Consider the following 26,486-nt stretch of genomic DNA (forward strand, 5'->3'; position numbering starts at 1 on the left):
TACACTAACATGAACGATAGTTGTTGAGCTAAAATAATAATAATAATAATAAATAATAATAGTAATAGTAATGTTTTCAGAAAGTTTATGAATTTGTGTTGGGCCACATTCAAAGCCCTCCTGGGCATAGACAAACTTGCTCTATGGAGTGGGGCCAGGAGAGGGAGGGCAGTTCTATGAATTAATGCTTGAGATGGGGATGGAACCGGGTTCAGGAAGACCTGGGCTGGGTTCACTGGCTGTGTGTCTTGGACAAATTAGTTACCCTCTCTGAGCCATAGATTTCTCATCTGTAGAAAGGGCACCATTAGGGCATAAACCTCTGTCAGTTATCCAGATTAAATGAAACGAAGAGTAAGTACCCATAGTTGAATCAGAATCTCCAGAGAGGAGCCAGTCTCTGTTGGCCTTGGGGAGGCAGAAGGCTTGGTCACCTGACTTAGGAACAAATCAGATTTCCAGGAAAGTTACCTCTTATTCTTTCATCCGATGAAACATGTATTGGCACCAGGCCCTGGGGACACAGAGATGAACAAACCATGGTCCTGACCCTGAGGAAATTCACCTGTTAGGTATAGAGACAGACCTATGTACAGTTTCCTCATGGTGTGATCTGTTGGGGTACCTACTGAGGGAGCCCAGAGGAAGGACCAACCGTGCTGTGTGCCAGGCATCATGATCCGTCTTCCCGCACCATCCAGATGAGAAGGTGGAGGCCCAGATGATCTCCACTTGCCCCAAATCACACTTTGCTAGTTACCTGCAGAGCTGGATCCAAATCCAGGCCTGCCTGATCAATGGGCATAGTTCTTTCTTCTTTGAGCCAATCCGGCAATGACTGTCAGTGTGAGTTTCATTTAGGGTCTGTATATTGGGGGTGGGGCATACGTGTAGCACTGTTCTCCCTTTTTCCCAGACCACATTTGCACAAATCCCAAATATTCCTTATTGCACATGGTGATGCAGCAGTTTACAAAGCATTATCTTTCTAGCCACGTATCTACCTTACCTTAAGATTTTTCTGCCCATTTTACAGATGAGAAGCTTAAGACCTAGTAAGATGAGGTGATTTGCTGCTGGATACAGGAGCCAGGCATTGGCAGGGTGGGGCTTGCCCCCAGGTGCCCTGACTGCTGATGGGGAATCTGGTGGACATGGGATGGGAACAGTTTGAGGCAGGTGGTAGTATGGCTTTGAAAGGTAACAGACTGGTTTTAATCCTGTCTGACTTACCAGCAGTGAGATTTGGATGCTTTAATTTCTCCTCTCTGAGACTGATTCCTTATCTATGAAATGGGGATGAGAAGGATACCCTACTGGTGGTTGCACGGAGTAAATAAGATGACATAGAGTATAATTTACAGAGTATAGAGTCAGGACCCAGGCATGCTGATCTCATGCACTCATTTACACAGTCTCCTGCAGTCATTTACACAGTATAGTTCATTCTGCAACCCTCTTTGCACACATTTTAAAAACGTGATTATCTTCATTTTGCAGATGATGAAACTGAGGTTCTGAGAGTCTAGAACCCTGGCCCCGAGTCTCACAGCTAGTAAGTGATGAAGCCAGGAGTCAAGTTCAGATTGGTCTGATTCCAAAGCTCTTTCCAATATTTCTCATGAAGGGATTTTGACTTTTGTCCCCTTGGATCTGGCTGCAGAGTGCAGCAGTACAGTGGGAGAGGAGGGAAGGCGTAGGTCACAGATGCCATGTTTTGGTAGGGAAGCAGAAACCTCTAGTAAAGTGCTCCTCACGTAAAATGTGCTCACATTTGCTATCAGCAGCAGCATGGCAACTACAATACTCACTGTCACTGGGCAAGGTGACTAGGAGACAGAATGGCCCCTTAGATGGAGGTCCTTTAAGACTTTAAGCCTTGGCCAGGCGCAGTGGCTCACACCTGTAATCCCAGCATTTTGGGAGGCTGAGGCGGGCGGATCACAAGGTCAGGAGATCGAAACCATCCTGGCTAACACAGAGAAACCCCATCTCTCCTAAAAATACAAAAATTAGCCGGGTGTGATGGCGTGTGCCTGTAGTCCCAGCTGCTGGGGAGGCTGAGGCAGAATGGTGTGAACTCGGGAGGTGGAGGTTGCAGTGAGCTGAGACTGCACCACTGCACTCCAGCCAGGGTGACAGAGCAAGACTCTGTCTCAAAAAAAAAAAAAAAAAAAAGGCATTGAACAAGACCCCACTGGAAGGCGGGGCGCGTTGGCTCACACCTGTAATCCCAGCACTTTGGGAGGCAGAGGCAGGTGGATCACGAGGTCAGGAGATAGAGACCATCCTGGCTAACAGTGAAACCCCGTCTCTACTAAAAATACAAAAAATTAGCCGGGCGTGGTGGCGGGCGCCTGTAGTCCCAGCTACTCCACAGGCTGAGGCAGGAGAATGGCGTGAACCCGGGAGGCGGAGCTTGCAGTAACTCACCTAGGCGAAGATGAGACTCTCTCAAAAAAAAAAAAAAAAAAAAAAAAAAAAAAAAAAAAACCCATTGGAACATCCACCCAGAGGCATCTAAGATCAAATAGGTTTAGGAAAGGCTCAAGGTTGACTATGTCTTTCTCTTGGAGATCAGAGCATGTTAGCATTAATATAGGCATTGAGAAATCTGAAAGAGACTCAACCTTGTCTAATCTAACATTTCCCAAATTTTATTTGGCCATAGAATTCTTATTTAACTCTTGTAAAGAAATAAAATGGTAGACGTGCTAGGTAGGAAAAATGCAAGGGTACAGTGAGAGCCAGAGACCTGACCTGCTAAAGGAGGTAGTCAGGGAAGGCTTCCCTGAGGAGGAGGTGTGGTTTATATCAGGGCAAGTCACTTCATTACTTTGAACCTCCGTTTCCCCACCTGTAAAGTGGTCTTTTTCCTGCCTGTCTACCACCCAGGTTGGTGATGAGTGTCCAATCTAGTCCTGGATGGCCTAAGCTGTATGGAGTTTCACAGACGATTTGGCCTGAACCTCTCATTTCAAAGGAAAGGAAATCAAGACTCAGAGAGGTGGAGTGACTCTCCCAAGAACCACAGCAAAGTGGTTCTAGGCCTGGGGCTGGAACCAAGGGTTTCTGATTTCCAGTTCCGTGCTTATTACTTTTGGTTCTTTAAAGAAAACTTCTTTAAAAGTTTACAAAATACTAGAACTGCCATACCAACAGTTTAGAAAAATATGAAAAACAGAAGAAAAAAACAACAACAACAAAACAAACAAAAAAAACCTTACCCTTCTAAGAGCACAGGAATCCAATAATTAAAGTGTGTGATTTAGAGGTTAATTAGTGGTTAAGGGCATAGAACCAGTCTGTTGGAAGTCACATCTCAATTCTGGCTGTGCAGTAAGAGGCACACAGTCTCTACTCCTGCAAATTGACAATAACATTCACATCTACCTCATAGGGTTATTATAAGGACCAAATGAGTTAATGTGTAAAGTGCTTAGGACTTTGCTTATAAAATGCCTGGCACTGGCTGGGTGTGGTGTCTCCCGCCTGTAATCCCAGCACTTTGGGAGACAGAGGTGGGCAGATTGCTTGAGCCCAGGAGTTTGAGACCAGCATGGGCAACATAGTGATATTCTGTCTCTACCAAAAAATACAAGAATTAGTCAAGAGTGATAGCATGTTCCCATAGTCCCAGCTACTCAGGAGGCTGAGGCAGGAGGTGGAGGCTGCAGTGAGCTTTAATTGCACCACACTGCACTCCAGCCTGGGCAACAGAGTGAGACCCTGTCTCAAAAAAAGAAAAGAGGCCAGCCGTGGTGGCTCGCGCCTGTAATCCCAGCACTTTGGGAGGCTAAGGCAGGTGGATCACCTGAGGTCAGGAGTTCGAGACCAGCCTGGCCAACATGATGAAACCCCATCTCTACTGAAAATACAAAAATTAGTTGGGCATGGTGGTGGGCGCCTATAGTCCGGGCTACTCAGGAGGCTGAGGCAGGAGAATCACGTGAACCCAGGAGGCGGAGGTTGCAGTGAGCCAGATCGCACCAGATTGCCCTGGCCTGGGCAACAGAACTAGACTCTGTCTGGAAAAAAAAAAAAGGCTGGGCGCAGTGGCTCATGCCTATGATCCCAGCACTTTGGGAGGCCGAGGTGGGCGGATCACAAGGTCAGCAGGTGGAGACCATCCTGGCTAATACAGTGAAACCCATCTCTACTAAAAAATATAAAAAATTAGCCGGGCATGGTGGCGCACGCCTGTAGTCCCAGCTACTTGGGAGGCTGAGGCAGGAGAATTGCTTGAACCCGGGAGGCAGAGGTTGCAGTGAGCTGAGATCGCACCACTGTACTCCAGCCTGGGCAACAGAGCGAGACTTCGTCTCAAAAAAAAAAAAAAAAAAGATGCCTGGCACTTCGTGGGGAATAGTATTCATCATTATTATTTGCTTTATGAAGGTACAATACCAGAGGACACAGTTTTTTTTAATCCCTTTTTTTCACCTAACAGCCATCACAAGACATTTCCCCTGTGGCATTGTGGAGTGGCTGTGTCATGACTCCCACTTGCTACATCTGAGTGGACACTTTGGATGCAGCCATTAGTTTGATGTTATTAAAAATGCCATGATGGGCATGAAGCTTTTATCTTTTGGCTGATTTCCTTAGCATCCCAGGTGGGGATTTGCTGGGGGCAAAATGGGTTTCCCACTGGTCCTCCTGGCTTTCTTGATGAAATAATTCTGGGGAAGGAGGTTTGTGAGGCAAAACACAACTTGCATGGCCAGGTAGTGCCTGGGAAGGGGGCAAGAAGCAGCGTGTGCTTCTTCATCTACCCAGGACTTATTGGAGATCTACTGTGCACCAGGCTGGGGCACCCCTGGCCTGGTGTTAGTTGTGTCCTGATGATTCTCTGTCTGAACTTGGCCTTGTTGTCCCAGACACACTGTCCAGAGAACTTGAGGCATGTGAAAAGAGAGGCCTGTCAGTTTCAGAAGATGAGTGGGTGGGGCAGATTGCACCTTGTTGCTTGCAGCTGCCTAAGGATCCCAGCCTGTCAGAACCTTGAGAGCCATAGAGATCATATGATGTGGTCTAACCCTCCTGTTGTACAAGTGAGGAAACTGAGGCCAGTCCAGAGGTGAGGGACAAACCCGAGGTCACATGGCAGTCCCAGGACTGGAAGCTGCTCTTTCCACTGCACCATAATTGCTTCTCTGTTTCTTCATCCATTTATTCACGCATTCATGGACTTGCTACCTCCCTCAGGACCATGTGGCGGGGAGAGGATGGACTCTTTTAGGGCAAAGGGTCCTGGATTCCAGTCTCAGGTTGCCCTCTGTGTGACCTTTGGCAAGTGGTTTTACCACTCTGACCCACTCTGGTTTTTAGATCTATACAGTGAGGGCAGGCGTGGTGGCTCACACCTATAATCCCAGAACTTTGGGAGGCTGAGGCGGACGGATCACCTGAGGTCAGGAGTTCAAGATCAGCCTGGCCAACATGGTAAAACTCCGTCTGTACTAAAAATGCAAAAAAATTAGCTGGGCATGGTGGCGGGTGCCTGTAATCCCAGCTACTTGGGAGGCTGAGGCAGGAGAATCGCTTGAACTCGGGAGGTGGAGATTGCAGTGAGCCGAGATCACACCACTGCACTCCAGCTTGGGGGCAACAGAGCAAGACTCCGTCTCAAAAAAAAAAAAAAAAAAATTGGTCAGGTGTGGTGGCATGTGCCTGTAATCCCAGCCACTCAGGAGACTGAGGCAGGAGCGAATCATTTGAACCTGGGAGGCAGAGGTTGAAATGAGCCGAGATCGTGCCACTGCACTCCAGCCTGGGTGACAGAGCAAGACTGTCTCAAAAAAAAAAAAAAAGTAAATAAACAAATCTATAAAATGGGAATAATAATAATCAAACCCACCTACTTGGCTTTTCATGGGAATAACCTGTGGCAGTGCATGCTGGAGGGTGGCATGGGGCCTGGCACATAGTAAAAGGTACATACATGTTGGCCATTCCTATGAATACGTATTAGTGTTTCTTAATCTCTGCCAGTCTCTGCCATGTGCTGGGGGCCATGAAGATAGCATAGGCAGGGTCCATTCCCCCATCAACCCCTCAGGAGTGGACTTGTTGAAATACCTGGGAGAGAATTCTAGTGAAACCCTGACTTAACATGAAGCACAAACCCCACACAACCCCAGAGCAGCCTGGCTTTTAATGAAGTTGTTGAATTTTCATCTACCAGATTCCCAGCGCCTCAGCTCTGGAAAGCAGCGAAGGCAGTTGTGGGCGATGGTGTCATTGTTTACAAGCCCACTGTTAGGGGCAACAGCCTGAGAAATAGCAAACAGCCAGCAACTAACTGGGTCCAGCCCTGCCCGAGGTCTTGGAGCCCCAGTTGGATGAGCAAATGAGCACCCGGCAAAGCGCCCTCCACCCTCGACCCAGGCTCCCTGCTCCAGCTACTGCTCTGAGAGTCAGATAGATGCATAGAGCACGGGCTGCTCAGGAGTCACACACACACACAGGCCAGGACAGTGGCAAGGCAGCAGCACCAAGGCTCCGGCCTTCTCCACCCCAATCTGCATGACTTTGGAGAAGTCACTTCCTCTCTCTGAGGGCCTCTGGGGGCTTTCCCCATCCATTTCCTTCATCAGCTATTCCTTAGGCCACCAGGACACAGTCTCTCCCCTACAGATTTCTGCTGGCTGGGAAAGGGAAGGACCCCCCAACCCCAGGGAAAGCATGTCGAGGGTGGTCTGAGAAGCACTGTACTTATTTGCCAGCCCCCAGAAGGGGTGATGGGCTTTCTTTGGGCAGAGAGCCAGGGAAAATGTGCCTTCTTCCTGGGAAGGTCCAGCACTGAGGAGGGAGCTTGGTTTCTCCACTTCACAGGGTCTGGATCTCCCGCTTTACTCCGAGATTCTTGTGGATGTGCTTTTAATTGAGCCCAAATTGTGTTACGCCACCAGAAACGGGGGTTTGAGGCCACAGGCCCCTGCAGCCGGGGTGGTCCCAAGGGGTGTGTGGGGCCAGGAGTCAGCCCTCCCTCTCCTGCTGGAGACACTGGGAAGACAGGCAGATGCAGGACATCTGGAAATGCGCAACTGGACACCCCAGAATCTGCAGAGTGCCCTGAGGCCCTTTGTTTTATGGGGAGGCTTCTGGCGGGTGTTTTCCTCACGCAAAGGGAAGTGAAGGGGCCCTGCCTTTCGGGCCTTTTTCCTTGGAAGGTTCAACCCCCCCACAGTGGCCTGGATTTCCTAAGCCCCTCCCAAAGTACTGCATGGACCTCTGGGTACAGCCGGTCCCTGTATTTGTGCTGTTAGATGGGTGGTTGTACTTGGGTGCTGGCTATGTAGATGAATTTCATTTTTCTTTTCTTTTCTTTTTTTTTTTTTGAGATGGAGTCTTGCTCTGTGGCCCAGGCTAGAGTGCAGTGGTGGGATCTTGGCTCACTGCATCCTCCGCCTCCCGGGTTCAAGCAGTTCTTCCGTCTCAGCCTCCCGAGTAGTTGAGATTACAGGAGCGCACCATCACGCCCAGCTAATTTTTTATATTTTTAGTAGAGATGGGGTTTCAACATGTTGGACAGGCTGGTCTCAAACTGCTGACCTCAAGTGATCCACCTGCCTCGGCCTCCCAAAGTGCTGGGATTACAGGCTTGAGCCACCGTGCCTGGCTTTAGATGAATTTCTGTGTGTCTTCCTGAATGCATACAGGCGTGTACGCAAAGATATGGGAGTGGACGCGTGTGTGTCTGTGTCCAAGGAAAAATGAAAGTAAACCCATGTTCTCTCACTGACATTCTTTTCACACAGAGCTCAGCCCCAGCTCTGCGCCCTGACGCACGTCCCTCATAAGTCGATACGGGATGCAGCAGGTCGGGAGAGAGACTCTGCAGGTTTCAACTTCCCTGGCCTCACTTTAATTTGGCTGCTGTTCCCACGCTGCCTACCTCCACTCACCTCCACCCTGAGACCTGAGGCCCAGTGGCCCAGGGTACCTGGTGGCTTCTCCAACCGATGATGGGGATAGGATCCGTGTCTTTCACTTCCTCTTAGTAACTCATTATTATTGCCTGATTCTCATGTGTTCTTTATCCCATTCCCAGACTTACTGACCACAAAACATTTAAAACATTTTACCAACAAGAACTTGTGGGGTTTATTGTCTGCTGAAAGGCAACTGCCAAAAAAGGAAAAAGAAAAAAAAAAAGGAATGTCTCAAAGAACCATTAGGAAAAGGATCAAGATTTGTCTGTTGTGTGTGTTTGGTGCGTCTGATAGAAATGCAACATGAGGCACATATTTAATTTTAAGTTTTAAATGTCCTAGTAGCCTCCTTGAAGAAATGAAGAGAGACAAGTAAAAGTAAAATTAATTTTAATAATGTATTTCGTTTAACTCAGTATATTATCATTTCGACATGTAATCAATATAAAAATTATTGAGATATTCTACCTGCTTTTTTTTTTCATATTCAGCCTTCAGATAGGTTGTGTGTTTTCACCTGCAGACTGGTTGAATTTGGGCTAATGCCGTTTTAAGTGCTCAGCAGCCATATGTGGCTTGTGGCTGTGATATTCAGGAGTACAGCTCAGCTCTGGAACCTCCTATCAGAAAGAGAAGCCCAGCCGTAGCCCATTAGATAGAGTGAAATTTTCGTTTTATTTTATTAAGAGCAAAATATTGGCCGGGTGCAGTGGCTCACACCTGTAATCCCAACCCTTTAGGAGGCTGAGGCAGGAGGATCACTTGAAGCCTGGAGTTTGAGACCAGCCTGGGCAACGTTGCAAGACCCCGTCTCTACAAAAAATAACTTAAAAAGTTAGCGGGGCCGGTGGTGCTCACCTATCTAGCCCCAGCTACCCAGGAGGCTGAGGCGGGAGGATCGCTTGAGCCCAGGAGTTAGAGGCTGCAGTGAGTCGAGATTGTGTCACTGCACTTCAGCCTGGGGGAACAAGCCAGACCCTGTCTCCAAACAAAAACAAAACCAAAAAAACCGAAAAAGCAAAATATTGCCAACCTGACTTTTTGGATCCTCTTGGCAAAACGCAGATCAGCGTCCCCAGAGGCAGCAGAGCTCTGAGTGAAGCAGTCGGGGGGATGCTCTGCCTGCCTTCCGCTCACCAGCCCTTCCCTGTCATCCCCCGCAGGTCTGGTTCCAGAACGCCCGAGCCAAGTTCAGGCGCAACCTCTTACGGCAGGAAAACACGGGTGTGGACAAGTCGACAGACGCGGCGCTGCAGACAGGGACGCCATCGGGCCCGGCCTCGGAGCTCTCCAACGCTTCGCTCAGCCCCTCCAGCACGCCCACCACCCTGACAGACTTGACTAGCCCCACCCTGCCAACTGTGACGTCCGTCTTAACTTCTGTGCCTGGCAACCTGGAGGGTCATGAGCCTCACAGCCCCTCACAAACGACTCTTACCAACCTTTTCTAATGACTTGCACCCCCCCACCCCACAATTTCTTTAAAAAAGAAATTATCTTTAGTTGAATTCCAAGTGTATTTTAAAATAGAGGCTTTGAGCAACTAACTAACCACATTTTAGGATCTCGCCTGGAAACAGAGGAAAAAAAAAAGAAGTGTGCGCCCGGCTAATGCATTGGTGTGGACCGAGGAACAACTTGGAAGATCTACCTGCAACACAACATTTGTGTCACTGTACAGTTTTGTGGACTGAGCGAGGAAAAACAACAAATAATTTAAGTTGGCTAGAGCTTCTGTATTTTCAAAGACTGCCACGTGCCTTAGGAATACTGTTTTATCTCCATACTTTGGATGACTTGTTCATTTTTCTCTCCCTCTTTTTCTCTGTATATTTATGACCAGAGCAAAAATGTAAAAAACAAAAAACAACAAAAAAAAAGTTTGTTACTTTGAATAGTCCTAAAAAGAAAAAAAGAAAAAAAAAAAAGGAAAAATCAAACCCCCTCCAACGGTCGCTTTGTTGTTTTAGAATTTTAAGGTGGAAGTCTGTTCGAATATCAGAATTTGTAAAATCTAACCAGTAATAAAACCACTTATCGAAACTACTTGGGGCTGCTGCCATTTGGTTGGGTGTGAAATTCACAGGACCTAAGAGTTTTACTGAGGCCCACAGATAAATTCTAGGTCTTCACATATTCATCAGATATTCCTGGGGCTCCTGTCTTGCGCCAGGCTTTGGACGGATTACGGAGATGCAGAGACAAAGATCCAGTTCCTGCTCTCAAGGAATCAGAATGGTGGCACAGGACAGACAAAAGATATCTTAACAGGGTGTGATATGTGCTCAAGTGGAGGATATGCAAAGTCGCATTCATTCATTCATTCATTCATTCACTCATTCATTCTTTCAAATATTTAGTGAGCACACCCTGCCAGATGCTTGTGTTGCAGAGGTCAGAGGCCCTTTTCTGCTCCTGGCTGGGCTGGAAGGAAGGCATGTCAGGCGATGAGGGAGGCCTCCTGAAAAACCTGCAGCTTTTCCCTATGAGGAGTGAACGCAGTTAACAAAGGGCAGCTTAAGCTCCAGTTTTCCTAATGACACAAAATTTCAAGATCGCTAGAGAGGGCAAAAGAAAATGAATTCCATTCCTTTCCTAAAGTTTCAGCGAACCTCAGAAACCCAGAGAAAAGACACACCCAGAGAGGAGGGAGGGTTGGAGCCAGGTCGAATGAGGTTGGCATTCCCACTATTGAGCAGGGTGAGCTGAAGGAAGTCATTTCACTTCATTGGGCATCAGTTTCCTCAGCTATGAGCTGAAGGTAATGAATAGCCCTTGCATGGCAGTTGTAGTGGGGGCAAAAGGTAAGATGTGTTGAAGGGCCCAGCAGAAGGTCTGACATAGAGAAGGGCTCGATGCATTGTAGTGAATGACAGACAGGTGATGTGAGGACTCCACAGGTGGAGAGCAGGAATGTGTGTATCCAGGCATCCTCTGGCATTGCTGAGTGCACCAACCAGGTGTGGTGTCTGTCCCCTGGACATCTGACACCCCTCATTTCTCACTGTGAGCCCTGCTTCAGAGTACTCTGCTACCAGTTTCATTGGATGTCAGCAGTTACCCACCCAAATGCCCCTGCAATGGCCCACCAACTTGATCATCCAGATGGAAAATCATGGCCACCTTGAGGCAGAAACAGCCAGGCAAGAGTGGGCAGAGGAACCATCCAGCCAGGACTGAGGTCTCTCTCTCCTCCTCCCTCTGCCATCATTGTTGGGACAGGGTGGAGGGAGAGAGTGGGGCAGGAATGGGCTGAATGTGCTTCAAGCCCAGACTGACTCACTTTCTGAAATGTTTTTTAAAAACCCCAAGCACATTGCGTACACACACACACACAAACAAAAACTATTGTTATTGCTATAATGTCTGGCAAACAGTAGGAGCCCATTAAAATTTTTGTAAACTTTTATATTGCATATACAGTGTACACACATCTGTAACAAACAGCCCGATTAATGTCTTTCAAATGAACACACCCATTTAACTACCACTCAAATCAAGGTATAGGACACTTTCAGCACCCAGAAGTCTCCCTTAAGGCCCTTCCTTCAATCCCTCCTAAGATAGCTCCTATTTTAAAAAATTCTGTTTTTGATCGATACATTTTTTTGCTGAATGAATTCAGGAGACTTAGCAAGATTAGCCTACTTACAGCTAGTGGTGGAAGAGCCAAGCTTTCAGCCAGATCTGTGCCCTCAGATCCAAGGCTCTTACCCTCAAGCAGACACATGTTCATAGTCACCCATTCAAGCAAGGGGGTTAAGAACCTCAACTTTTCTACCTGCTGGATGGGGTCATGGAATCTGTCTCCCATTGATGACTCTGTGAGGGAATGCAAGCAGAGGGCCTGGACTGCAGACAGACAGACACCATGACGCCAGTTACCCCCAGCAACTCATACGGGTGCCCACAGACACGTACGCACGCATGCACATTCTTGAGGCATTCACGGATGGATAGACCCACAGGCTAAGGTCCTCACACCCAGACAGCACCACACAACGCCACACACACACAGATGCTCGCAGACAGACGTAAACAGGCCCAGACGCTCACCGATCTACCTAGACAGACACCCAGACCACCCCACACAGGGAGACCCGCTCATAAACCCGGGTGTACACACATGCAGATGCTCACAGGCACCCAGACTCCCCAGCGTAGCCCGCTGTGCCCCTTGCTTAGGCCCCAACAAAGCTGAGTCTGATTCCTATCTTGTCTGTCAGCACTGGCACCCAGTTGGAGAGGGCCCTGGAATGATGCCCGGGGGTCCCCCACCCCTGCATAAGAGCACATTGAGAAGCCAGGGTTGCTGTTGGGCCAGGGGTTGGGGCACCTTTGATGGGGCAATACTCTCCCCAGGCTCAGAGACTAAGACACACACAGATTTGGGAAGATAGGACCAGAGACAGGAACAGAGACTGGGAGACAGCAAGGGACAGTGACAGAGACACAGAGGCAGAGAGAGAGAGAGACATAGGCAGAGAGAGAGGCAGAAAGGCAATAGACAAGGAGAGAGAGGAAGGGAATAAAACAGCAACACAGACAGTGATGAGGCAGAGACCCACAGGGATGGAGACAGAGATGAAGAGAGTGGCAGAGACACGGAAGAGACGGTGAGACACAGAAAGATTGAGATTGAGAAGGGAGACTTGGTAAAGGGAGACCCTGGGACAGACTCAGAGGCTGAGAGAGACCAAGACTGAGAGACAGCAGGAGAAACAGAGATGGCTCCTGTGCGGCTGGGAAGGAGAGACACTGAAGGAGAGGGGGAGGTGAACTCAAAAGCCAGGCAGAGGTGGAGCGCGGTGGCTCACGCCTGTAATCCCAGCGCTTTGGGAGGCCAAGGTGGGTGGATCATGAGGTCAGGAGATAGAGACCATCGAGGCCAACATGGTGAAACCCCATCTCTACTAAAAATACAAAAATTAGCTGGGCGTGGTGACATGTGCCTGTAGTCTCAGCTACTCGGGAGGCTGAGGCAGGAGAATCGCTTGAACCCAGGAGGCAGAGGTTGCAGTGAGCCGAGATCACGCCACTGCACTCCAGCCTGGTGACAGAGCAAGACTAGGTCTCAAAAAAAAAAAAGCCAGACAGATAAATCAGCAGCAACCCAGACTGAGTGACAGCAGGTGAGGGAAGGCAGGTGCTGGGGCTGGTAGGCCAGCTCTGTCCACCTTGATGGGAGGGAGGGAGACAGTACTGTTACCACAGCCACCTGCAGCTCTGGGGACCTATCCAAACCTCCCCGCATGCTGACCGCAGTGGGGATCAGGGGCCACCCAACCCTCTATGGATACGGAGAGACACCTTGTTCTTGAGAGCCACACCCAGGCCTGGCATTAGGCGGTCTTCAGGGGCTGGGGTCTCCACCCTAGCCCTACCCCACCCTGACAAGTCTCCCTTCCTCCAGGGTGTGCAGGTCTGGAGCAGAGGGAAGAGACGTTCGCACTCTTCTCTGCTCTGAAAGTTTTGGCAAGATACTCAGCCACTCTGAATCTCAGTCTCATAATCTGTAAAATGGGACCAATGATGTTCACTTGCAGGGTGCTGTGGGGATTCAGCAAAAGCCTATGTACCTGCTTTATTCATGGTGTGACTAACTCCCAGGGGGGCCACAGTGATGGTGTGAGGAATTGTCTCAAAGTTGAAAGAGAGTCAAAGGAGGATATGGGTTAGGTTGGGCTCTTGAATGAACAGAAGGTGATCAGATGGAGAAGGGAGCCAGGGAGGATTCCTGGCTGAGGAGCAGCCCAGGTCACAGGCAAGAGGATGTGCCGCAGGCTCAGGAGTGGAGGGCAGCTTCCTGGCCAGGGATGCCCTGGAGAGGCTGGTGAAACTCAGCTCACAGGGGGCCTTATCTAAGGCTGGGGAACGTGATGAGACCAGGGGCCTGGAGGTCCAGCAGGACTCCCCTGCTCTTCCTTGGGTGACAGGACCCCTCTCCTCCCTATACTTATGCTGGCGTCCCACGTGGCAGCACTGGCTTCCTGGAGAGCAGTGTTTGTTGCTGTGGGCTGCATGACCTGCTGGCAAGGATGGACAACTCTAGGCTACACCTGCCAGCCGCTGCCCCAGGGAGGGCCACTGTGGGCTCTTTGGCTCCTGGGGACTCTGTGTGGTGTGACCTCGGCTCACTGCAACCTCCGCCTCCCAGGTTCAAGCAATTCTCCTGTCTCAGCCTCCCCAGTAGCTGGGATTACAGGCATGCACACCACACCTGGCTAATTTCTGTATTTTTAGTAGAGATGGAATTTCACCATTTTGGCTGGGCTGGTCTCAAACTCCTGACCTCAAGTGATCTGCCTGCCTCAGCCTCCCAAAATGTTGGGATCACAGGCGTAAGCCACTGCTCCTGGCCTGCCAGCAGGCCATTTATACCTTCCTTTTTACTCTTTGTCCCTCCCTCTCTCCTCAAGCCAGTGCTGGGCACCCGAGACTGGTGACGTGGAGATGATTTGGCCAACAGCCCTTCCCTCTGGCTCCCAGGCTCTCTGGGAGACAGGTACAATAGCCAGCTACTGTCCAGCAGGAAGGAAGCCTGGGAATTATGGGAGCCCAAGGTTGGAGAGTCTCGTTCTGCAAGTGGTGAAAGTCCTATGTAACACTCTGCAACTGGCGATGCATTCTTACAGTCATTATCTCATTGAATCCTTGCCTCTGGGAGGCAGGGATGAGCACTTCGTTTCACACAGAAGGAAGCCAAGGAGAAGCCACTTGCACAGGATCACACAGTTCAGGGGCCACAGAGACATTTCCATGGCAATTCAATTGAATTCAGCCAGCATGAGTCAATTCGTCCCTGGTGCCAGGCATGGTGGCTAGGGGTACCTAGGCAATTGTGATCCTTGCTAGGGGCTGGCAGATGCAGACCAGGTGCGAGGGCAGCTGGGACTGGGCGTTCAAGAAGTCAAGGAATCTAGAAGAGGCTGCCAACACAGACTGGGGTTTGGGGGTACTTTTTGAGTTGGAAGAGCAGGCAATTGACCCAGAAGTGTTTGAGTCGGGGGGAGGGACTTGGGGAGAGGGCAGAAGCACATGCTCAGGGTGTGGTATTTTTCCGCTAGTGAACAGCACCCATGTGGACAGGAGAAAGAGAATCACTGCCAATTCTTTGGAGCTGGAAGCAGCCTAGAAGAGCCTCTGGCCGGAGCTGCTCGTCAGAACCACTCCGGTGGCGTTTCCACATTCCCTTGCTGGCTCGCCACCACTTCCTGGGGAGGATCCCAGGCTGGTGTGTCTTATAAAAAACTTGTTATCGTGGAAAATTTCAAACATATACAAAGTAAACAGAAGGGTACAATGAACCTCCATGTACTCCCTGCTCAGCTTCCAGTTATCAACATTCACTCAGTTTTTTTTTTTTTTTTTTTTTTTTTTGAGACTTAGTCTAGCTCTGTCACCCAGGCTGGAGTGCAGTGGTGCGATCTTGGCTCACTGCAACCTCCGCCTCCCGGGTTCAAGTGATTCTCCTGCCTCAGCCTCCCGAGTAGCTGGGATTACAGGTGCCCGCCACCACGCCCGGCTAGTTTTTTGTATTTTTAGTAGAGACGGGGTTTCACTGTGTTGGCCAGGCTGGTCTTGAACTCCTGACCTTGTGATCCGCCCACCTCAGCCTCCCAAAGTCCTGTGATTACAGGTGTGAGCCACCGTGCCTGGCCAACATCCACTCACTCTTGTAACCTCTATACTCCACCCACTCCCTGGTTCCAACTTGATGATGATGATTGATGACAATGACCTGTGCATTTTTTATAAGTCCCTCAGGGATTCTGACAGGCACATCCTTCATCTTAGGGATGATCAGGGTAAGCTCAAAGAAGGGAAGGGGCTTACTTATGGGCACCTAGCCGGGATGCAGCAGAGAGGGGGTTGTCTGGCTGAAGGACACTTAGTGAGTGCCAGGCTCTCTGCTGGGCAGTGGGGTCATGAGCGAATACGATGGTCCCTGTCTTCATGGAGCTCAGCATCTACCAAGGGAGACAAATGCCAAACAACCTCAAAAGTACTTACTGATGTTTGTGATGAGGCCTATGTGAGACCATGAGAGTGTATACACGGGCAAGGAAAAGGAGAGCTTCTTGGAGAAAATCATCAGTAAGAGACCAGCTAAGTGTATGGAAATTAACTCGCAAGTGGGAGGAGGGGCGAAAGGAGTAATAGTATGTGCAAAGGCCCTGAGGCCCAGAGGTCCACAGCACTAAAAGGTGGCCAGTGTGGCTGGAGCTCTCAGAGCAAGGGCCAAGGTGGTGGGAGGTGGGGCTGAGGACACAGCTAGGGGCTTTCCAGGCAGCATGTCTGGGTCTCAATTCCAAGAGCATCAGGAAGCTAGAAATGAAGGCAGGGGAGGAGGAGGCAGAGGATGGATTTGAGGGGCCTCTTAAAGCTGCCAGGTAATGGGACATCTGGCTAGGTGGAGGCAGAGGGAATGGACCAGCTATGGGGGGAGGGAGAGCCAGCAGGGATCAGGATCATAACCAGGTGGATGCTGTGGCCCTTCACTGCAATGAGGAAAGTCATCAGGAAGAGGAAGGGGGAAGATGATCGGGGATTTGTGGTTTAGATTTGCTGAGTTTTTGATGGCTTTGAGACATCCAAGTGCTGGCCTGGTCTTTCCCCTCAAGGGGCTCCCAGTCAGATGGAGGAGGCATGAAAGGGACCTGGGACACTTACCCAGTGCTTCTCTTCTTTGAATTTCCCAGCTATCCTGAGCAAGCGTATCCTCAAGCTGGCATTTGAGGCTTGGTCACAAGTTAGTCCCTGCCCACTTCTCTGGTGCAGGACTTGGAACCTACCTACCCATCTTTGAGCTTAAAGCCAGCCAGGTGCACCAAACTCACCAGTGCTTTGCGTGCTGGGTGGGCTCTCTGCCTGAGGGTCTTCTCAAAAACTCCTGCTCAAATGTCCCCTCCTCTCTGGAACCTTCTCTGCTGTCACTTCCACCCTTCTCACCATGCAGGGCTGGAGGGGGCAGGGGTGGATGTGAGGGGGCTCCTAAAGCCACCAGGTAATGGGACATCTGGCTAGATGGAGGAAGAGGGAATAAACCAACTGTAGTTGTCTATTCTCCCCACATCCCTACCCTAACACCAACAGGGCCACATGGGGCTGGCCTGTGACTGCCCGGTTCAGTATGAATCTGTGGGTGCTTGTTTTGAAAGTATTTTACACCCTCTCTTTCCTGCTACTGTAAGCTCCATGACTCAGCCTCTCCATCTTCATATTACTCCTGGCCCGGATGAGTCCCTCCTAAATAGTTCCTAAGTCCTGGAGATGGTAAATGTTAGCATGAGCGTTCACTATGGTTGAGAGTCTAGTCCTTAGGGGTTGGGTGCTGGATTCTGTCCTGCCACTTACGGCTGTGGGATCCTGGGCAAAGTACTGAACCTCTCTGAGCTTCCAGGATTTGTCGTCTGTGTAACAGGGGTAGTGACGACACCTACTTCTTAGGGTTTCGTGAACGTTGAATGGTGTAACTCACGCAGCCATAGCGTTTAGCAAAGTGTCTGGCTCATCGCAGTGCTCCGTTCCTGGGAGCTGTTGCTATTTATTCAGCTCTGTCTTTCCATTCAGGCACCTCTAGCGTGCTTGCCCCTTGAAAAGAGGCGAGGGAGGGCTCCTACTCTGGGACTGCAGCAGTGGTTCTCAGAGCTTGGGATGGGGGTGGGCTTGGGGCGGTTCCGGGCAGGGGGGTGGCCGCGGGCCTGGAGCTGTCAGAGGAGGTCCCTGGGGACTGGGGCGGGGGGGGGGGGGCGGAAGCCGGAGCCGAGGTCGGATCCGGCGAGGTGGGCAGAGCAGACATCCTGCGGGGGCGCCCCCCGCCCGGACCGAGGCACGGTCCCGGGGGAGCCAGCCCGGGCACCGCGGCCGTCGGAGCTGGGACGCCGGGTCTGGGGCTGCAGAGCCGCCCCAGGGGCCGGACGAGGGCGCCCCCTGGCGGGGCACCGCGGCATCGCCCCTGGTCTCTCAACTCTAGTCCTCACCAGGCTGGGTGGGGTCTTCGCGGAGGAAATACCCGGCAGGGAGGGGTGTCGGGGACTCCGGAGAGCTGTTTCGGGCTCTGGACGCTTTCCTGGGCTCTAAAACTGGGAGTGACGCTTTTGAACCCTCACGTGTGCCGCGTACTGCATTAGGCAGATGGCAGCTCACGGCACAGGCATTGTCACGCCGTGGGTCCCCCAGGGTCCTCCTCTCCCTTAGCCTCATTCCTCGGGCTTCTGGGCAGAGGTGTTGGGCTCAAGCCTGAAAGGGTCCTCCAGTATGGAAGAGGTGAGGGTTGTGCAGCTCCAGACCCCCATCCTGGGTGCCCCCAGGGCTCACTCTGCCCGCGGGGCCACCTGAGGACTGGACCCTGTGTATGGTGTGTGATGAGTGGGGGTGGGGCTGCGGTGGAGCTGGGTGGAGGTCTGTGATGTGTGCTGCTGTCAGTGAATCTGAGTGTGGCTGTGCTGTGGTATTAGTGTGGGAGCGTCTGTATGTGTTGAGACATGTGTGTTTGTGTATATTTTTACGGGGATGTGTACACGTATGTCCGACTGCGAGTGCGTCTGTGATCAGCGGTGCGTGTGTGTAATCAGATGTGTGTGTACTCAGATGTGTGTGTCTATGTTCAGAGGTTTGTGTGAGTCCGTGTGATGACTGTTCAGGTGTACACAGCTGTTCAGGGTGGCTTCTGCTCGTGTGATGCAGGTTGGGGTGTGTGTTGGGGCTGAGGGGTGAGCTGAGCCTGCCTGAGGAGAGAGTGAAAGCCCTAATCAATTTCCACCTAACAGAAGGGTGGCGGCCCCCCGTCCTGTCTGCTTCCCTCAGCCCCATCAGGACCAATATTTTCCTTTCCTGTCTCCCCTGACCCCCACCTGCACCAAAGGTCAGCTCTTTATGCCTCATTTTAGAGACAAGAAAGCCAGGCCGAAGTGCAGGGGCCCTGGCCCAGGAACACTCGGCCAGAAAGCAGTGGAGCCAGGGTCTTGGCTGGAATCCCGACTCCAGCCTGAATTCTTGCCTCTCCCAGGAGGGCCCTGTGCACCCTTGCCCCAGCCTGAGGCTGGGGTGAGGATGGCTTTCTGGGCTGGGCTGCGTGGGGAGCAGGACACAAAAGGCCCAGTGTCTGCCCCTGCCTCCCCCTCCTGGCCCTGCCCCGCTCCAGGAGCTGGGTGGGTGTCCAACGCCAGACTGGGCAAAGAGGGGCACGTGATACTCATGCTCACGCGGGCACCCAGCCCCAGCACTGGACCCACCTGCCCCCCGCACGGTCCCATGGGCTGGCTCTGGTTGGGTGTGATGAGGAAACAAAGCTCTGGCCGCATTTTAGGATCCTGGCGCCAGCTCTCAAAGTGCTCCAGCTTGCCCTGCTCTGGGAAGGGATTGATGAGTAATTAAGATCATGATGATATCAACACAACATATTAAAAGAAACAGAATGATTGCTACTGTTTGCTGAGGCCTGACTATGTGCTGTTGCTAAGTTCTGGGGAGGCAGTGAGGCAGGCTGGTTAGGACCTTGGACCCCAGTGTCAGCCAGAGCCAGGATTATTTCCCAGCAATGTTGTCCAGCTGTGTTACCTCGGGCAAGTTGCTTAAAGTCTCTGCTTCAATTTCCCCACTGTAAAATGACAGGAGGTGAATATATATATATACACACACATACACACACACATATACTTTAAAACCTATCCTGCCATTGAATACGTGCAGCAAGTATTTGTCCTTATTTTTGCGATCTTTTTGGCTCCCTGTGGTGACCTAGGAGGTAGGTATTGTTATTCCCACTCTACAGACAAGAAAACTGAGGCTGCGCCATTTGCTATAGGTCACAAAACAAGGGGTGTCCAGGCTGGATTCTGATGCCAGGTCCTGTATCCCAGGCTGTATTCTCCCACTGACATTGATAGGTTAGGTCATTGCTGATAGTATTAACCCTCTAAGAGTCCAGAAAATGCTTCCATGTGCATTGACTTCAACTGTCATCGGAGTCTTTTTTTTTTTTTTGAGATGGAATTTCTCTCTTGTTGCCCAGGCTGGAGTGCAGTGGCTCAATCTCAGCTCACCCCAATCTCTGCCTCCCGGGTTCAAGTGATTCTCCTGCCTCAGCCTCCCGAGTAGCTGGGATTACAGGCATGTGCCCCCCATGCCCGGCTAATTTTTGTATTTTTAGCAAAGACGGAGTTTCTCCGTGTTGATCAGGCTGGTCTCGAGCTCCCAACCTCAGGTGATCCACCCACCTCAGCCTCCCAAAGTGCTGGGATTACAGGCGTGAGCCACTGCGCCCGGCGACTCTCATCAGAGTCTTAAGATGCGTATTTAATATTAGCATCTCCCTTGGATGAATGGGGAAAATTGAGGCCCAGAAAGAGACAGTGCCTTGTCCACGGTTACACAGCAAGTAAATGGCAGAGTCAGCATTCTAGGTCTTTCCTTTAATAAACGGCATGTTTTTAGGCAATTATGGTTTGGGGGTATGCCTACTGTGCTACTGCGTGTCAGGCTGCTTGCTAACGCTGTGCCCACATGAACCTTTGTGATTCCTTTTTTTTTTTTTTTTTGAGATAGAGTCTCACTCTGGTGCCCAGGCTGGAGTGCAGTGGTGTGATCTTGGCTCACTGCAACCTCTATCTCCCCACTTCAGGCGATTCTCCTGCCTCAGACTCCTGAGTAGCTGGGACTACAGGCGCCCCCCAACATGCCCAGCTATTTTTTTTTTTTTTTGTATTTTTAGTAGAGACGGGGTTTTACCGTGTTAGCCAGGATGGTCTCGATCTCCTGACCTCATGATCCGCCCGCCTCGCCTCCCAAAGTGCTGGGATTACAGGCTTGAGCCACCGTGCCCGGCCGATCCTTTGTGATTCTTATAACATCCTCTAGTCATTCCAAATTCTACTGGGGTTTTTCACCGGTCCTGGCTCTGCATATACATGTATCTCCACCCCTCTGAACTTGGACCCCCAGAGGACCAGACCAAAATGTGATTTACCACGGAGTGCCCAGGGCCAGCACTGGGCCTGGCACAAAGTAGGTGTCCAGGCTGGCAGGGAACACATGGTTCCACAGGCGAGAGAGGTTATCAAGAGAAGTGGGTTGATGGGAGGCTGAGTGTGGTGGCTCACACCTGTAATCCCAGAGTTTTAGGAGGTCAAGGCAGGAGGATCACTTGTAGGACTTCGAGGCTACAGGGAGCTGTGATTACACCACTGTGCTCTAGCCTGGTGGCAGATTGAGGCCCTGTCTCTAAAAAAGGAAGAAGAAGAAAAGAGGGGGTTGATGGGAACTGGTGAAGGAATATAACTGGACCACTGGACCAGTGGACTCAGGATGGGAGGTCACGAGGCCACCCTGAAAGGCACATGTCTGTGCTGAGACAGAAAGGGCAGATGGACATATTTACATTCCACGGCGACGTGGTCCTGTGGGATATTTTGTGCCAGACATTAGTTATGATTTTAAGGGTGTAGTGTTTATCTCTTTGAATCCTCGAAATGTCTCACTTAATTCTCAAAACTTGAGGTTGGTACTTAATTCTCAAAACTTGAGGTTGGTACAAGTATTAGTCTCCTTTTACAGATAAAGGGATTTAGATATAAGGTGGAGGTTATGCAGCTGGCAGAGTTGGGATTTGAACCCCGGCCATCCGCCTCCCTCCACTTTCATTCGTCCCACAATTCTGTGAAAGTCTGCCTTAGCTCTCCTTTTCTTTTTTCTTTTGTTTGAAACAGAGTCTCACTTTGTCCCCCAGGCTGGAGGGCAGAGGCGCGATCTCGGCTCACTGCAGCCTCCGCCTCGCGGATTCAAGAGATCCTCCCACCTCAGCCTCCTGAGTAGCTAGCTTTCCTCAATTTTAAATGAGGAAAGCAGGCTCCGTATATAGAGGAGTTCTCCCCTAATCTTCTCTCAGCACAGGCCCAGTCCGCAATTCCTTCCTGGTTCCCATCCCTCCCTCACCGCCGCCCCTGAGCAGGGCCGGGCACGCAGCAGGCATTCATGGAGTGCTGCTGATGGATGCCTGGACCGGGTCTCCTGGGCTCTGAGCCCGGGGCGGGGGTGGGGCCAGAGCCGGGCCCCGGGGGGTTGGGAGGGCGCGGAGGGGAGGGGCGCAGGGGGTGCGGGTTGGGGGTGCGCAGGCGGTGCGGCTGGGGCTGGCAGGAGAAGGGTTAAGAGCAAGCACTCATTAACTGCCTCCCGCTTGCTGGGCCCACGTGCAGGGTGGCTTGGACTTAGGGTGCGGGGAGCCTTTGGGTGGCCCCCTGAGAGCTGGTCTTCCAACACATGGGACCCCCGGAGTTCAGCCCGAGCCTCCAGGGAGCTGTCAGGACGGATCCTCTTTGCGGTGAGCCAGCGTCTGGGGCCCGCGGCTCCTCGCGAGCAGGCCGGGAAACGCCTGTTGCTGCTTTTGTTTTTCCATCAACAACCGAGCTTACGTAAACTCCTCGCCGGCTCGGGGCTGCCAGCGCGGGGGAGGCGGCCTTATCTGATAGGGGCTGTGCCAGGGCCGGGGTTCCCTGCGTGTCCGGGCACAGGCCCCGCGGAGAGAGCCCGCGCGGTGGGCGGGGGACGGGGATTGGCACCCCCGGGGGGTCTGTCCTCCCAGTCCCAGAGGGGACAGCTGGGTCCTCTCCCTGCAAGACATAACCAGGGGCAGTGGTCCTCAACCTCCGACCTGCGGGTGTCCAGCAGAAACAGGACCCTCTTCACCCGCGCCCACAGAGAGGGGTAAGGGGCCTGCAGTGACGCTGGGGTGGCCTAGTCACCAAGGTCACCTGGCTTCCAACCCCAGCTTTGTGCTAGGCTGGTGGTGCTCAGAGTACAATGTGCTTGGAAAAAAGGGCTCAGGAATCAGGGGAGGAGGGAGGAGGGGGAGACGGCGGAAACTTTTTCTTTTGAATTTTTTTCAAAATTCCAGAAATGCGCGATAGTACAATGATCTCGTACATGCCCTTCCTAGATTCACCAAGTGTCAGCCTTCTGACGCTTTTGCACGCTTGCTGTCTCTCCCCGTCCCCTCCCCACGTATATCCTTGAGGTGGACAATATTTTTGTCCCCATTTTACAGGTGGGGAAACTAAGGTTTAGATAGTGAATATAACTTGTCCAAGAAAATATCGAAGCTGGCATTTAATCTCAGATCTCAGATGAAAACTTTTACTCTTTTGCTTTCTTGGTGATTTTTCTGAGTTATATACATTTCCTTCTATCTCTCTCTCTCTCTCTTTTTTCTGAGCGGTTACCACATACATATAGTATGTGTAAAATATGCAGTTTCCCCAGCCCGACATCCTAGTTCCTTACCTAAAAGCAGGCTCTGTTACCTGTTTCTTGCCCATCTTTCCAGAGACATTCTATGCCTGTGAAGACATGTTCATAAAATATATTTTACAAAATGGTATTTGTGTGTGTGTGTGTGTGTGTGTGTGTTTTGTTGTTGTTGTTTTGAGACAGAGTCTCTCACTGTACTCCCAGGCTGGAGTATAGTGACACGATCATGGCTCCCTGCAGCCTCCACCTCCCAGGCTCCAAGCGATCCTCCCACCTCAGCCTCCCTAGTAGCTGGGACCAGAAAGTGCACCACCATGCCTGGCTAATTTTTCTATTTTTTGTAGAAACGGGGTTTTGACATACTTGTCAGGCTGGTGTTGAACTGGGCTCAAGCAATCCTCCTGCCTCAGCCTCACAAAGTGCTGGGATTACAGGTGTGAGCCACTATGGCCAACCTTACAAAATGGTATTGCACTGGACACATTTTTCTGCACTTTGCTTCCCCACTCCCTGCCCCCTAACTATCATATCACAGAGACTTCTCCATACTGGAAATATAAAATGCTCCCTTCTTTTAAACCAGTGCATAGTGTTCCACTGAACGGATGTTCCATAATTGATTTCACCATCCCCTATGGACAGGAAATTAGGCTGTTTCCAATCTATTGTTATTATAAGCAAAACTGCAACACATATCCACATCCGTACATCAATTTGCACGTGTGCAAGTGTATTTGTATGGTAAATTCCTAGAAGTGGAAATGCTGGGTTAAAGGGTATGTGGATTTTGAATTTACTTAGATATTGCCAAATCGCTCTTCAGGGAGGTTGCACCAATTTGCCCTCCCACTCACAATGAATGAGAATGTGTGTTTCCCACACTCTTGCCAACACAGCATGTTATCGAACCTTTTTATCTTTGTCAATCTGTTAGATATAAAATAATATCTCGTAGCTGTAATCTCATTTCTCCTACTACAGGAGAGGTTGACCATGTTTTCATATGACTAAGAATCATTTACATTTCCTTTCCTGGGAACTGTTTGTTTATATCCTTTGCCTATCTTTTAATTAGGTTGGTTTTTTTTTCTTCCTGATATGTAGGAGCTCTTAATATCAGCCCTTTGTTGATAACATATGATATGTCTATACTATATGTGTCTTTTGACTTTATTTATATTATTTGTATGCAGAATTAAAAATAATTTTATGTGGCTAAATTTATCGATCTTTTTATTGCTGGATTCAGTTTTTTTAAATCCATACTTTAAAAGGCCTTCTTTACCGTACGAATGTAAAGTACCCCCAGGTTTTCTTCATTCTAGAATTTGTTTTTGTGGAAGATGTGAGGTAGGGATTCTGCTCTTTCTCTCTGGGTGACTCTGGTTGTCCCAACACTATGGATTGAATAATCTATCCTTTTGTATTGATTAGCAATGCCACTTTTATCATATACTAAATTCCTGTAATATACGTAGTATTTGAGCGCTTCAGCAGTTTCCCTGGGCTATCCTAACACATTCCCACAAACTGGGTAGCTGAAAACAACAGAAATTCATTCTCTCAAAGTTCAGGAGGCTGTAAATCTAAATTAAAGTGTCCTCAGGGCCACGTTTCTTCTGGTGATGCTGGTGAACAGACCATGCCACGCATTTCTCCTAGCAGCTGGTGGTTGCTGGCATTCCTGAGGTTGTGGCAGCTTCACTCTAATCTCTGCCTCTGTCTTTGCATGGCCTTCTCTCTGTGTTTATGTCTGTGTCCAAATTTCACTCATTTTGTGAGGACACCAACCGTTGGTTTAGGGTCTAATCCAACATGTCCTTCCTCCAGTATTAGCCTCATCGTGATTTAATTACATCTACAATGATACTGTTTCTAGTTAAGGGCATGTTTGCAGTACCAGGGGTTGGGACTTCAATGTATCTTTTACTGGAGGCGCACAATTCTACCCATTACAACTATGCATTCTTTTTTTTTTTTTCCTTTTGAGATGGAGTCTCGCTCTGTCACCCAGGCTGGAGTGCAATGTCTCCACTCACTGCAACCTCCGCCTCCTGGGTTCGAGCAATTCTCCTGCCTCAGCCTCCTGAGTAGCTGGGATTACAGGCATGCTCTACCACGTCTGGCTAATTTTTGTATTTTTAGCTGAGATGGGGTTTCACCATGTTGGCCAGGCTGGTCTCCAACTTCCAGCCTCAGGTGATCTGCCCACCTCGGCCTCCCAAAGTGCTGGGATTACAGAAGTGAGCCACTGCACCCAGCCACTTTCAATGTTTCTATTCTGTTCTATTGATCTATCTGTCTAAAATGCGCCAATACCAGTGTTTAAAATATCATAGATTGATCTTATGTTCTAATATGTGTTAGACTAGTACCCACTCATTACTCTTTTCTTTCAAAATTTTCTTGCTTATATTTTCCTTGTTTATATCATATTCATTGTTTATATGGAGTTTAGAATCAACTTATCAGCTTGCTTATTTTTAAAAATCCTATTGGCGTTTTTATCAGAACACACACACACCATTTTACATGCTCAAGTTTTCATTTGTACCTCACAGCAATTTATTAATGTTCACTTCCGATAAATCTCATACATTTTATTTTTATTACATTGATTTCTAAATATTTTGTCTTTTTGGCTGCTATCATAAACAGGAACTTCTCTTTCACTATCTCTTCTAACTGGTTCTTTACCTTGATGAGGACTATTAATTACAATATACTAATTTTGCAATCAACCACCATACGAGTTCTTGTATTATTATTATGCATTTTGAGACAGGGTCTCACCCTGTTGCCCAGGCTGCAGTGCAATGGCACGGTCATAGCTCCCCGCAGCCATGAACTCATGGGCTCAAGCAATCCTCCTGCCTCAGCCTCCTGAGTAGCTGGGACTACGGGCATGCACCACCATGCCTGGCTAATTTTTTAATTGTTTGTGGAGATAGGGTCTTGTTATATTGCCCAGGCTGGTCTTTTTTTTTTTTTTTGAGATGGAGTCTCGCTCTGTTGCCCAGGCTGGAGTGCAGTGGCGCTATCTCAGCTCACTGCAAGCTCCACCTCCTGGGTTCATGCCGTTCTCCTGCCTCAGACTCCCCAGCAGCTGGGACTACGGGCGCCCGCCACCACACCCGGCTAATTTTTTTGTATTTTTAGTAGAGACGGGGTTTCACTATGTTAGCCAGAATGGTCTCGATCTCCTGACCTTGTGATCTGCCCGCCTTGGCCTCCCAAAGTGTTGGGATTACAGGTGTGAGCCACTGTGCCCGGCTGCCCAGGCTGGTCTTGAACTCCAGGCCT

The 26,486-nt window shown here is 50.0% G+C and overlaps 1 protein-coding gene across 3 annotated transcripts in view; it reads left to right on the forward strand.

Moving 5' to 3' along the window:
* LHX2 (LIM homeobox 2) overlaps positions 1–9,983 on the forward strand; it is a 33,547-nt gene extending 23,564 nt beyond the window's left edge. The window contains exon 5 of one of the 3 annotated variants that reach the window (XM_058445895.1): positions 9,101–9,974. In XM_058445895.1, coding sequence (XP_058301878.1) covers positions 9,101–9,388 — 288 coding nt within the window. In that variant the 3' untranslated portion in view covers positions 9,389–9,974. Of the gene's footprint in view, positions 1–9,100 lie in introns of all 3 variants that reach the window. The other 2 variants (XM_058445896.1, XM_032165097.2) reach the window with 2 other exon arrangements.
* Positions 9,984–26,486: the final 16,503 nt, after the last annotated feature.

The sequence above is a fragment of the Hylobates moloch genome, unplaced genomic scaffold (assembly GCF_009828535.3).
Source record: "Hylobates moloch isolate HMO894 unplaced genomic scaffold, HMol_V3 SCAFFOLD_10, whole genome shotgun sequence".
NCBI classification, from domain to species: domain Eukaryota; kingdom Metazoa; phylum Chordata; class Mammalia; order Primates; family Hylobatidae; genus Hylobates; species Hylobates moloch.